Genomic DNA, 14,015 nt, shown 5'->3' with positions numbered 1-14,015 from the left:
CCAGGTTTTGATTTTGGGAAGCCATTTACAGCCCATTAAAAGATCAAATGTCTGGAGATGATGAATCGAGGCATTTGAAAATGTTTTCCAATTCATAGCTCATTTCCCTATAGAAAGCGCTGACCTAGGAGTGGCTGGACTTTGTTCCAGATCACCAGGGGCAACTCTCAGGGTGGAGCATGGTCCTTGGATTGGGCAGCAGTTCAACCCTCAAGATTCTTGCTGATGCTCCCAGGTAGAGATGGAGGAAGGGTCCAGGCCCGATTTCCTGAGTAACTGGCAGAGACAGTGGTTTGTATTGCGTAGGTACAACCCTGGGTAGGAGAGCTGGATTCCCTTCCCAACTCGGCCTCCGATTTGAGTCATGGGCAGTGGGAATTCATCTCCCACTACTTATTTTCCCATCTGTAAAAACAGAAAGGACAATTTTTACACTTTTATGCACATCGTGGGGTTCAAGTGGCCAGCTAATCAGTCATGACACCTTGGGGTAGGTTGTGCCGTGTCGTTCACACACCAGTAGCCTGGACCTACTCATTTAATCCTCACAATAACCCTGAGAGGTAGACTTTCCTATTTCACTGAGGCTTGCTTCAAGTCATGCAGTAGACTGGTGACAGAACCAGGTTGCTTGGTGCCTTTGGGGAAAGGGATCGACTTTTGACTGCTTTTTCATGTTCTTTCATGGTATTTTTGACGGTGCCAAAATATTTTCCTAGAAAATTGTCCAGTTGTCGAGATTTTGAAAAATTCTGATGTCATGATCAGACACAATAGTTACTTACAATGTCTAATCTCTATATGGAATTTTTTTCTTGTTCTCAGTGTCTACTTATGTATTTTGTTGTTTCTCAATAATAATTATCTAAATTTTGTCTATTTGAGTTTTTAAAAGCCTGTGTTTGATTTTGTTGATTCACTTTTGCATGTACTCTATTTTCATTCATTTCTTTGTTCATCTTGCTTAGCACTCAGTGGGCCCTTTCGAATTAAGAACTCATGTCTTACAAATATCATAGGATATCACTCATATGTAGAATCTAAAAATATACAAATGAGCTTCTTAACAAAACAGTAATAGACTCACACAGATAGAAAACAAGCTTGTGGTTATCAAAGGGGAAAGTTGGGAGGGGGATAAATTAGGAATCTGAATTAACAGATACACACTACTATACATAAATGAACTAAACAACAAAGACCTACTGTATAGCACAGGGAACTATATTCAATATCTTGTAATGATCTATCATGGAAAAGAATCTGAAAAAGAATATATATGTATGTATACATATATTTAAAACACTGAATCACTTTGCTGTAAACCTGAAACATTGTAGATCAACTGTACTTCAATAAAAATATTTAAAAATGAAAAAATTATTCATACATGCAAAAGAATTCATGTCTTTCTTCAGCTCTGGGAAGGAGTCTTTATTATTGCTTCAAGTCTATACATTCCTGTGCTCTCTCTGGTCTCCCCTAATAGATGGGTGTTGGAACTTGGTCTATCCTCTGGGTACCTCACCTTTGCTCACACATTTTCCATCTCTGTGTCCCTTTGCAGTGCATCCTTGGAGAGGTCATGGCTCACATCCACTCATCAGCTCATTCCTTAATTTGTCTGCTCTGAATTTTCAGCCCATCTGTTGAGCCTTTTTTCTTTTCCCAGTCATATTTCATTTCCAAGGTATCTAACTTTTTCATTTCATAGTATTTCTTATGTGTGAAAAATGATGTCTCCTTGAGGACATTAACTATACTGGAGACAACCATCTCCATAAGGAAGTATCTCCAATTGCTTTACTCATTGTTTTTTCTTGAATCGTGATGTATTCTCTGTTGAGTCAGTGCCTTTCAGGGTATTGGCCTTTTTTTCTTAAATAGTTTGAAATTCTTGGCATTTGGGGTTTTCCATTAGCTGTTTCTGTTTCTCTGTTCATTGCTGCTTTGCCTCTTGGTGGATTGGTGGGATAGGTAGGGGATAAAGAATGTTCAAGAATTCAGCTGTCTGACCTTGAAAGAGTCCCAGTTTTTCCTGGAGGTCATCTGCCTTTGAGGCGCCCATTCTGATCACAACTGCCACGAAACAGGAGAGTTCAATGCCTGATTCTTTTTTTTTGTTAGTTAATTTTTAATTGAAGTATTGCTTTACAATGTACAGCAAAATGAATCAGCCTTATTTATACGTCTATCCCCTCCTTTCTGGACTTCCTTCCCATTCAGGTCGCCACAGTGCATTAGAGTTCCCTGTGATTTACAGTATGCTTTCATTGGTTATCTATTTTATACATAGCAGCAATAGTGTATTTGTGTCAATTCCAATCTCCCAATGCCTCCCCCACCCCCGCCCCCCGCTTTCCCCCCGGTAGTATCCATATATTTGCTCTCCATGTCTGTGTCTCTTTTTCTGCTTTGCAAATAAGATCATCTATATACCATTTTTCTAGATTCCACATATATGTTAATATACATATTTGTCTTTCTCTTTCTAACTTACTTTATCTGTGTGACACCAATGCCTGACTCTTGAGACCAGCAAGGATAGGCATCCTGGTCCTGCCCGTCTGGCTCCTTCTACTGTGGCCCTCTGACAGTCGCCTCTGTGCCCCTCCCCTATCCCGTTAGCCACATTTGCTGCTCCTATAAGTGCACCCACCTTGAACCCAGTCTTCTCTGTGTGTTTTGGACGTGCTTCCTCCTTCAGTTAAGTCCCTGGTGCTTTCAGCTCCTCAAATTCCTCAAAGTACCTGTCCCACTGCTTTTTGTTTTCCAATGCTCCTAGGGACTCTTTTATTTGTATTATCTGCTTTATTGAATTCTGATTGACAAATTTAAAAAGTGTTTATTTAGATTGTACAACTTGATTTTTTTTTTTTTGGTTTACAATATGGTGATTTAATTGCATATACATTGTGAAATGATTACCATGGATTATTAACACATCTATCATTTCATATAGCTACCTTCTTTATGTATAGAAGAACACAAGTAAGAACACTGAAGATCTACTCTCTTAGCCAATTTCAAGTGTACAGTATGGCATTATGAACCATAATCACCCTGTACAGATCTAAACTGTACATTAGATCCCCAGAACTTATTCATCTTATAACTGGAATTTTGTATCCTTTGACCAACATCTCCCCATCTCTCCCATCCCCCTCTCCCCTGACAACCACTGTTCTCCTCTCTGGTTCTATGAGTTTGACATTTTCAGATTCTTCTTACAAATGAGATCATACAGATTTGTCTTTCTCTGTCTGACTTATACCCTTAGCATAATGCCCTCTAGATCCATCCATGTTGTCACAAATGGTAAGGTTTCCTTTCTTTTTTATGGTTGAATAGCTGCATTCCATTGTGTGTATACGCTGCATTTCTTTATCCATTTATCTGTCGATGGATGTTTGGTCGCTTCCTTCTTGGCTGTTGTGAATAATGCTCCAATGAACGTGGAGGCGCAGATATTTCTTTGGGATACTGATTTTGTTTCCTTTGGATAGATAAACCAAAAGTGAGCTTCCTGGATCATATAATAATTCTATTTTTAATTTTTTTGAGGAACCTGCCATAATGGGTGCACCAATTTACCTTCCTACCAATACTGTACCGTGGTTCCTTTTTTTCTCCACCTTCAACAACCCTTGTTGTCTCATGTCTTTTTGATAACAGCCGTCCTAACAGGCGTGACGTGATATCTTATTTTGATTTGCATATCCCTGATGAGGCTTCCCTGGTAGCTCAGCTGGTAAAGAATCGGCTGCAGGAGACCCCGGTTCAATTCCTGGGTTGGGAAGACACCCTGGCAAAGGGATAGGCCGCCCACTCCAGTATTCTTTGACTTCCCTGGTGGCTCACCCGGTAAAGAATCTGCCTGCAATGCAGGAGACCTGGGCTGGGATGATCCCCTAGAGAAGGGAATTGCTACCGACTCCAGTATTCTTCCCTGGAGAATTCCAGTCCATGGGGTCGTTTCACAGAGTCGGACATGACTGAGCGACTTTCACGCACTGATGTTGAGCACCTTTTCGTGTGTCTGTCGGCCATCTGTATGCACTCTACATGTATTCTTTAGGAAAATGTCTATTCAGATTCATTGGCCATTTTTTATTGGATTATTATTAAATTTTACTATTGAGTTTTATGAGTTCCTTATATATTTTGATATCAGTCCTTATCAAATAAATAGTTTGCAAAAGTCCCGAAGCTCCCACAAAGACATTTTTGTCTGAGGACTACTGCCAAATTATTGTTACTGGGGGGTATTGAGTAAGGGACCTCCTCTGCCACCATCTTGATGAGTTCATGGGGGACTGACTTTTAGATTTTCAATTTCTAGGATCTGGAGATGGGAGCGGGGAAGGTGCCTGCCATCTTGATCCAATCACCATATTGTTTGCACATGTTCTGCACCCCCACCTCCCTGGGTCCCAGCTCAGGCCTCCTCAGCTCTTACACACTGCACCAGAGGGGCTTTTCTGAAATCAGAGCCATCTGAGTCATTGCCCACAGCTCAGAGTCTTTCAGTGGCTCCCACCAAAGTCAGGATGTGACCCACTTCTAGCCTGGCAGGTTCCAGGCCTCTTCCCGTCTCCTGGCTCCTCCCCTTCCTCCAGTCGGCTGGCCGCAGGCAGGTCTCTGAACCCACGACGGTCGGTCTCAGCTCCTTGCCTTTGCTCACTCTGCTGTCTCTTCTGCGGACTGTCTCCACTCTTAGCCCCTACACTTAGGGTTGGCTGACTCTAATCTTTCCCCTTTCTTAGGACCTGGGTTGGGGGCCCTGCTGGGTTCCCACAGTTTCACAGCCCCATGCTCATCCTGTGATTATCCCTATGACCCCACGTTCCAGTATGTTCTGATCATCTCCCCGACAGTCTTCCCTTCCAGAGGGGGATTTCCTGGCAAGGGTACAGCCCCATCCTGATTTCACACGGAGTTGTTGGAAGACTGGAATGATGTGGGGGGCTTGATGGCTACAGGGTGTGGCTACTCTCTCCCTTTGACCAAGGCAGAGGGTCTCAGTGTTCTCTTGGCCAGCAGCGGTGGCGCTGCAGGCGTGTGGAGGGCCCCCTTCTGGCCTCGGCCGGCCTTGATTCACAGTCAGATGCCCCAGCAATGGGCGGGACTGATGTGACTGTCGCTCTCCCCACAGGCACTGGTGCCATCACACGGTGACACGGACGGTGTCCTGCCAGGTGCAGAACGGCTCGGAGACGGTGGTGCAGCGCGTGTACCAGAGCTGCCGGTGGCCCGGGCCCTGCGCCAACCTCGTGAGGTAACGGCCGCAGGGCTGGCCAGCTCTGCCTTTCCTTACACTTCCTCTGGGTGAACCCAGCTCTAGCAGAGCTGCTGGGGTAGGAGGGCTGATGCCTGGAAACAGAGTCGGGCACGCATTTATGGAGCACCTTTTGTGTATGGAGTATGGGGACAATGTGTGTGCAAAGATGAAAGGGACTTGCTCCCCAGGTGAAAGGTCCTCGTAATCCAGTGGATATTTGATGAGCAAAAGGGCCAGGCGAGGCCATTCACACATGCACACATACACACACAACCCCACAAGCCCCTCTTCTCAAGAGCTGCCCACCTCAAGCCCCACCCCTCACAGCCCCACCCACCACCAGCCCCGCCCACCTCACAGCCCCGCCCCTCAAGTCCCACCACACCACAGCACGCCCCCCCCCCCCGTCCTTTCAAGCCACACCTACCCAAGCCCTGCCTCTGCCCAGCCCCACTCCACCACGGCCCTGCCCCTTTCATGGCCCCGCCCCCACAAGCCCCGCCCCCCTCCACAGCCTTGCTTCTGTCTCCAGTGTCCTCCACTCCCAGCTCTCACGAGCTCCTCAGCATTCACAGAGCGAGGTCTAAATGGGTGACTAGACGTCCAGGGACTCTGAGACCTAGCCTTGCCTGCCTCCTTGTCCTCTTCCCCTTCAGGTCTTGCTCCAGCTCCAGGAACTGGACTCCTTACCCTGTCACCCCTACTCATCTCCAGCTCTAGGTTTCTGCTTCAAAGACCCTTCCTCATCAACCACCCTCCTCAAACTCCAAATCCCTCTCCCTTCTGTGTTAAGAGAACACTTTGTGCCCTCCACTAAGAGGACATTTGCGTGGGGGGGGGTTCTGTTTTCAGCAAGGTTCTTCAGAGAAGCAGAACCAGTAGTAGATATATATATGGGAGATGGACAGATTTTTAAGGAATTGGCTCATGTGGTGGTGGGGGTTGGCACTTCCAAAAGCTACAGGGTAGGCTCCAGAGACCCAGGGAAGAATTGCTGTTGCAGCTGGGGTCAGAAGGCAACCCACTGGCAGAATTTCCTCCTCTTCAGGGGAGGGCAGTCTTTTTCTGAAGGTCTTCACCTGATTGAATGAGGCCCACCATATTATGGAGGCATACAGGGAGGCCTGGCTTGCTGTGATTCATGGGGTCACAAAGAGTCGGACACGACTGAGCGACTGAACTGAACTGAACTGATCTGAATCTGCTTTACTCAAAGTTCACTCCCTCAATCTCACCTAAAGAAATGCTTTCATGGCAACATCCATTCATATTTGACCATAGAGCTAGGTACTGTGGCTTGGCCAAGTTGACACATAAAATTAACCATCATAGAGTCATCATGAGTTGGATATGTTTTCATCACCAAAGATGAAGAGTGAGCCCCTGAGTTGGGGCCTGTGCCCACACAGTGCTGCCCACTATAGGGCTCAGCATGGAGCTGACCCCAGAATCAGCCTGCAGCACGAATTGATGGAACCCACAGGAGAATGCTCCTAGGCCAAAATTATTATTGTGTCTTTATTATGAAGATAGTGATATATCCTTACTGCTAAAAAGAAGTTTAAACATTTGGTATTAACTGAGTAAAGTAAAAAATGAACATTCTCCCCTCTTCCAGTGTCACTTCCATAATCCCATTGTTAAAATGTCATTCCAGATTTTTTCTCCACATACATATGTATTTTTTTCTTTTTAAATTTGTGTTTTATTGAAGTATAGTTGAATTGCAATGTGTTCATTACTGCTGTGCAGCAAAGTGACTCAGTTGTACATATACGTATATTCTTTTTCATATTCTTTTGCATTTTGGTTTATCACAGGATATTGAATATAGTTCCCTATGCTAAACAGTAGAACCCTGTTGTTTATCCTTTCTGTATATGCCAGTTTGCATCTGCTAACCCCAAACTCCCAAGGCTCCCCACCCTTGGATGCTACCAATCTGTTCTCTTTGTCCCTGATAGTAAACATATTTTCTTAAACAAATATTAAGTGATGTTATTTTGTTCTATGACTTGGTTTTCCCCCAGGAAAAATATTTTGCAGTCTATTCCCATAGAGACACCTCATTTTTAACAGCTGTGTAGTATTCCACTGTAGAAGAGCTTCATCAGTTATTTTCCATTCCCTCAATTGATGGGTATTTAAGTGGTTGCCTAATTTAGTCACTCCAGACCATGTTTCAATCACATTATCATATATATATATATGTTAACAATTTTACAAGTGTTTTTTCAAACTTTTTTAAAGTTTAATTTTATATTTACATAAGTGTTGCAAAAACTAGTAAACAGAGTTTCTGTGTAGCTTTTCCTTTCATCAACTTCCCTGTCTTAGTCCATTTTGGGGGCTGTTGTATCAAACCACCATAGACTGGGGGGCTTAAATGACAAACATTTATTTCTCACAGTTCTGGAGGCTGAGAAGTCCAAGGCCAATGTGCTGCCAAATTCATTATCTGGAGAGAGCTCTCTTCCTTGTTCATAGACAGTCCTCTTCTCAATGTATCTTCCCTGGGGTCTTTAAAAGGGTGCTAATCCCATTCATGAGGGCTCCACCTTTATGACCTAATCACTTCCCGAAGGCCCCACCTTCAAATACCATTGCACTGGGGATTAGGTTTCAACATAAGAATTTAGAGGTGGGGGATGGGCGAAACAGAGACATTGAGTCTTTAGCATTTTTCCTAAGGTTAATATCTTCTGCAACCATAGTACAATTGTCCAGGCCAGGAAATTAGCAATGATATAATACTGTAAACTAAGACATTATTTAAATGTTACCAACCATCCTACTCATGTCATTTTCCTGGTTTTATTTTCCCCATTTTACATTTAGGTTGTCTCCTTAGTCTCCTCCAGTCTGGGGCCATTTCTTGGTCCTACTTTGTCTTTCACGACCTCAGCGCTTATAAAAATACTAGCCAGTTATTTGATGGAGATTATGCATTTTGGGGGAGGAGACTGTGAAAGGCATGTTGTACCTTTCTTGGGGCACATATGAAGAGGTGCATAGAATCAATACTGCTGATGTTGACTTTGATCACTTGGTTAAGGTGGTGTCTCAGCCAGGTTTCTCCACTGTTGTGTAATTATTTCCCCCTTTGCCATTTATGAGTATATTGTGGGGAGACATTTGGAGTCTAGACAGATACGCTGTTCCTCCTCCTCCTTTCTCCCAGTAATTTTAGCATCCATTGATGATTCTTGCTTGCCATAATTATTATTATGGTGTTTGCCAAATAGCGACTTTTGATTTTCATCATTTTTTTTTAGTAGTAGATGTTCTTTAGTTGGGGTCTGCGTTGTATACAAGTGTTTTGATATACTCATTCTGCAGGAGGAGTGGTAAGTAAATGGATTTTGCTGCTGCTCCTTAGTCGGTCAGTCTTGTCCAACTCTTTGCGACCCCATGGACTGTATCCCACCAGGCTCCTCTATCCATGGGATTTCCCAGGCAAGAATCCTGGAGTGGGTAGCCATTTCCTTCTCCAGGGGAATCTTCCTGACTCAAGGATCGAACCTGCATCTGCTGCTTGGCAGGCAGATTCTTTACCACTGAGCCACCTGGCAAGCCCAAGTAAATGGATATATCCATTAAAAATTGAAGGCAAAAGGCTACTTTTAAATGTTGTGCTAGAGGGTGACCAATGGATTGATGATGAAGAAAAGATGCTAGCCCCCCTTTCCTCTTTTAAACGATTATTTATTTGCTTGGTTGCACTGGGTCTTAGCTGTGGCATGTGGGATCTAGTTCCCTGACCAGGGATCAAACCCGCACCCCCTGCATTGGGAGCGCAGAGTCTTACCCATTGGACCACCAGGGAAGTTACCCCTAACTCCTTTTCCTTTTCAGCAGAAGGGACAGAGACCCCATTTTCCCTCCCTCCCTCATGTCCCAGAACCCAAATTCCAAGACTCTTCTGCTTTTCTCATCATCAGGGGTCATCAGAGGACCAGGTCACCATCATCTGATCCTGGGAGCATCTTCTGAGAAGAAGGGTCTTTGGAGTCGGATCTATAAGTGACCCTGACAGTGTGGGTCTTGCTCAGTGTGAGGAATGACCGCTCCAACAGGGAAGCTGCTGGTTGGGGCTGGAATTCAGGCCATGAGGAGTGAGGCTATATCTGTCTCACAGTTCCAATCCCACCAGTCTCGATTTGTGCAAGTAGGGAGCCAAGCTCGGAAACGGCTCTCTACAAGACACAGGATTTGACTTCAGTAAACTCATATCTATGTCTTCGGAGTTGAGGCATAAACGTGAGCAGTTATATTTTTGTTTTTCCAAATTGGGGTTTAACTGCAGTCCTGTGTGTTGGGTACACTCCACAGTCAGTTCCCAAGGAGGAAACAAGGGCTTCCAAAGTGGCACTGGTGGTGGAGAATCCACCTGCCAATGCAGGAGACCCAAGAGACAGAGGTTCAATCCCTGGGTCGGGAAGATCCCACGGAGTAGGACATGGCAACCCACTCCAGTATTTCTTGCCTGGAAAATTCCACAGACAGAGGAGCCTGGGGCCTCAAAGAATCAGACATGGCTGAGCGTGAGTGGGCTATACATCAGGAAATCTGGACAAACACAAAGCACTGAAGGTGGAAAAAACAGCTCCTGCCCGCAGGCACACACGCACACTCCACTGTGTTGGATTTGGGTTTAGAGAATGAACTGTCAGGATTCCCTTTACTAGAAAACCTTGGAAGGAAGGGAGCAGTGGGCCGGCTTTCTTAATGTCAAAATTACAGCTCGAGGTTTTTATATTTTCTAAAAACAGTAAGGCACCTTTAAGAAAAGCCAAATGAGCTAAGTACTGAATCACTGACCTCAACTGAAAAAATGTCAAATGTTCATTGATTTTCACAAGGGCCCTTTGCTTTATGACTGAAGAAATAACGAGAACAATGGTTCAGGAGCATCGGGGTCTTGTCTTTGGAATGGGTGTTTACAGGCCTTTCAGGGAGGTCTCTCCCTCTCCTTGGCATCAGGAGTCAAGAACAGAATGTTCAATCATGCGTCTGTCATGAGCCTGCCCTCTGCCTTCAAAACTTCAGCCAGCAGGAGCTTTGTGAAGTAAAACTCAATCCCCATTCTTTCAAGGAATACTGCATTTCTGATGTAACTGTCCTCGCTACTTCTGTTACTGTTGTTTGTTAAGGAGGGAGGGGTTAACCCCCTTTTCTTCCTTGCCAGTAACTCATGTCTGAGTTAGAACTGGGGTGCCTGCCCTCTGTGACCTCAGGCTGCTGGCCAGGCAGGTGGGGTGGCGGGTCGCTGCCTGGTGACCTGGGGAACCAAGTGCAACCTGTCCCAGTTCTGCAGTTTTCGCATCTAAGAGGCATTGTCCTGGCTGCAGCACCACGCTTGTCTTCCCGTATCCCTCCGGTCCCCTTCTAGCTCCCTCTGGCTGATCATGGCATGGCCCTCCTCCAAATCTTCCAGGAGCTTCCATCTCACTTAAAAGCCCATCCCTCTGTGGCTGACCATTCTCTTCCTGACCCCATGAATGGTCTCGCTCCCTGGGCTCTGGGCACATGGACCAGGCTGTCCTAGAGGCTCAGACTCTCCCCGGGGCATCACCTTTGCCATCCTTTCACCTGGACTGTTTTCACGCTGCAGCAGCTGGAAATGCTGGGTTGCCTTACGGGATTCCATCCTCTGTTCCATGGTCTCTCTTCTCTCTCTCTCCCTGTAACTCTCCAGCCCTTTATCCCACTTAATCTCATTCTTAGCACTTGCTGCTGTGAGCCACAGCATTCATTCCATGGTCAGCCTGGTCATCGTCTGCCCGGCCTACCAGCCTGGGGGCCACAGGAGAGGAGGCTGTCTCAGGCCCTCTAGGCTCCCAGTGCCTGCTGTTCAGGGGCTCAGGAAACATCACTGAATCAATGATGTGATGTCGGGAGGATGAAATGAGATCAGAGTTGTCAGGACACGTAGAATTCATGCACAGCGAGCTCGTGATGGTGAGCTGTGAACACATCATTATGGAGCAAAGTTCTTGTCTGATAAACCAGGCTACAAACTTGCGATGAGGCGATGGAGGCTCAGAGAGGCAAAGGGGCTTGCCCACGGTCACAGGGAGTCACGGGGCTGGGATGGATTTGACTCCAGCCCATCAAACAGGCCCCATTGGGATGCTCCTGAGGTTTCAAGGCCCAGCTCCCCTTTCCCCTCAAATGAACATTTGTGGACCTCCTCCTTTGTACACACCCCAAAGCTCCCAGGAGAATGCAGGTGAGAACGCAGACCAGTCTTTGACTTGGGGCGATGACAGTGGGGTGGGAAGGGGGGCCGTTAGTCAGAGCACCGTAACGAGTAACAAGTGCAGTTACATCTGCCACTGATGCTGTGTGGACATGCGTGGGGGCCCAGACGCGAGGGGCGGGCTTTCCTGAGCTGGGGCTTTCTGCGAGGGGCATTTACCGAGGTAAGAAAAAGCTCCAGGGATGTCCCTGGTGGCCCAGTGGTTACGACTCTGAGCTTCCAATTTGGGGTGTGTGTGTGTGTTCAATCCCTGGTTGGGGAGGTAAGATCCCACATGCTGCATAGTGTGGGCCAAAAAATTAGAAAAAAGAAAAAGCTCCAGATTGTATTGTTTTGTCTCAGTGTGCTTATTATTTCTTAGTCTAGTTTTTTAAAGCATACTTTTTAAATAGCTTACAAATTTTATTTATTTATTTATTTTGGCTGCTCTGAGTCTTCATTGCGGCGTGGGCTTTCTCTGGTTGCAGTGAGTGGAGGCTGTGATGCAAGGGCCTTTCATTACGGTGGCCTCTCCCGTTGTGGAGCTCGGGCTTCAGGAGCAGGGGTATGTGGACTTAGTTGCTCCTCGGCACGTGGGATCTTCCCGGACCAGGGATCGAACCGGTGTCCCCTGCATTGGCAAGTGGATTCTTAATCACTGGACCACCAGGGAAGTCCTGAAAAGCATCATTCTATAGTTTTCTTAAGAGTCTGCATGCTTCAAAAATTTGTTCGCTGGGCTGGTTACCCTCAGCAGAGCCTCAGGGCAGGAGGAGCTTGGGAGGTTCCTGGGGGCCCTTTGGGGCAGGCTCTGTGTCTTATGCGTGTGTTCTCCCGTGTCTCACGACATCTTGGGTCGAACCCAGAAGACAGCGTTTGCAGCATTTGCCAAAAGAGTCTTTGATAACGGGAGCCTATTAACCTCACAGCAATCTGGAAGAGGTGCTTCCACGTGGGGCTGACAATATGCTGAAGATCTTGGCCTCCTTTGACCTCCTTTTTGCCAGGCACCTCATCCTGATGGCGGGGCGGGGGTGGGGGATCAGGAAGTCTCCTGGGATGAGGTGACGTCAGAGCTGAGGGAGGGACTCACAGCAAAGAAGCAGTAACAGCTAGTGGTCATGATGGGAAGATCTCAAGGGCTCCAGACCATGGGGCTGGGTGATGACAGAAGGGACCTCTGCGCTGTCACACAGCTGAGGAGTTGGGCTTTAGCTGGTCCTTCCATAGATTTTGCAGCGTCTAGTCCAGGAGCCTTCAGGTAAATAGATTTATCTCCCCTATCCTTCCCACCAAGACAACTGGCTGAGGCATTTCTTTCTCTTTGATGGGAGCACTTTGGGCAGTGAGGACCCAAAGCAGGAGGCAGGAGGCAGAAAGGAGGGTGAGCTGAGTGAGGAGCCCTCCACCCATCACTTTGTGCCTGGGGAGTGTCTTGCTGGCTCTGAGCTCTGGTTTTTTTCAGAGCAGCAGTCTCGCCATGTTCTTTAGCATCTGTGGAACCATAAGAGAGGGACAGGCGTGAAGGAAGGGCCTGCCTGCACCCCTCCGCCACCCTGCAGAGCAGAGTGCCTAGGGAAGATGGCCTTTCCACTCAGGTCAAGGAGACCCTTTAGTAAGGCCATTCTGGTCCTCCAGCCATGCCCATCCTCACGGAGTAGAGTCCTTGAGGCCAGGAGGATGTGTCATCTGGAGCCCATGCCCCTTCTCCTAGACCATTCTCTGGGCACCTGGCTAAATAGCCTTGACTGGCTTCCAGGCATCCACTGGCCTCTCCCTTGAATCTAGGGGACCGTGCCTATGGTGGGTGCACTGCAAGGCTTTAGGGTGGTGCTGAAGGATGGCTCTTTGTGGGAATGAGAAGCGTGGTTGGAGCACGAATGGAACTGGTACACGTGGGCTGGGCCCACACAGGGAGGAAGAGAAGGGAAGGCGGTTGGGTCTGGCTAGTTTCTTCTGTAAAAACGATGCGTCGTCTGAAGTTACTGGGGGGATTTGGCGTTGGGGTGACGGCACGTCCAGGCCAGTATCTTGCTGGTGGTACGCCCTCGGTACGTTGGCTCCGACTCTCAGAGAAGAGCTGTAAATACCCAGTGACTCATGAGCTGATGCGAAGCTGTTTTGCTGCCGAGCGCTCGGGGCACCTGCGCTAGCTCCTGCCGCCCACCCGGCTCTGTGTGAAGTCTGGGCTGGGGCCACGGCAGGGAGGAGGGGTCTCTGCAAGTCTGCAGAGTGAGATTTGGGGATCAGCAGGGCCATAATCCTTGGCGGGGCCTCTCTTTGCTGAGCACTGTGAAGTCATCACGTTATTTCATTACACCCTGATGACATTTTTATGACAAAACTGCGCAGGTGGGGGAAGGGAGGGTGTGGTTGTGAAAACATGAGTGTAACCGAATCTGGGCACAGTGAGGCCGATTTGGAATGCACTGGGGGACTGGCATGTGTCCCCAGTCCCTCCCTGTGCCCCCACCCTCTCCCCCAGGAGCCCCA

The 14,015-nt window shown here is 47.2% G+C and overlaps 1 protein-coding gene across 1 annotated transcript in view; it reads left to right on the top strand.

Annotated features, from left to right (window-relative positions):
• Positions 1–14,015, top strand: part of COL26A1 (collagen type XXVI alpha 1 chain) — a 167,637-nt gene that overhangs the window by 39,264 nt on the left and 114,358 nt on the right. The window contains 1 exon segment of the mRNA XM_018041048.1: positions 5,156–5,278. Within this exon segment, the coding sequence (XP_017896537.1) occupies positions 5,156–5,278 (123 nt within the window).

Source organism: Capra hircus, chromosome 25 (genome assembly GCF_001704415.2).
Source record: "Capra hircus breed San Clemente chromosome 25, ASM170441v1, whole genome shotgun sequence".
Lineage (NCBI taxonomy): Eukaryota > Metazoa > Chordata > Mammalia > Artiodactyla > Bovidae > Capra > Capra hircus.
Note: the sequence above shows the minus strand (reverse complement) of the source record. Positions and strands in the feature narration are given on the sequence as shown.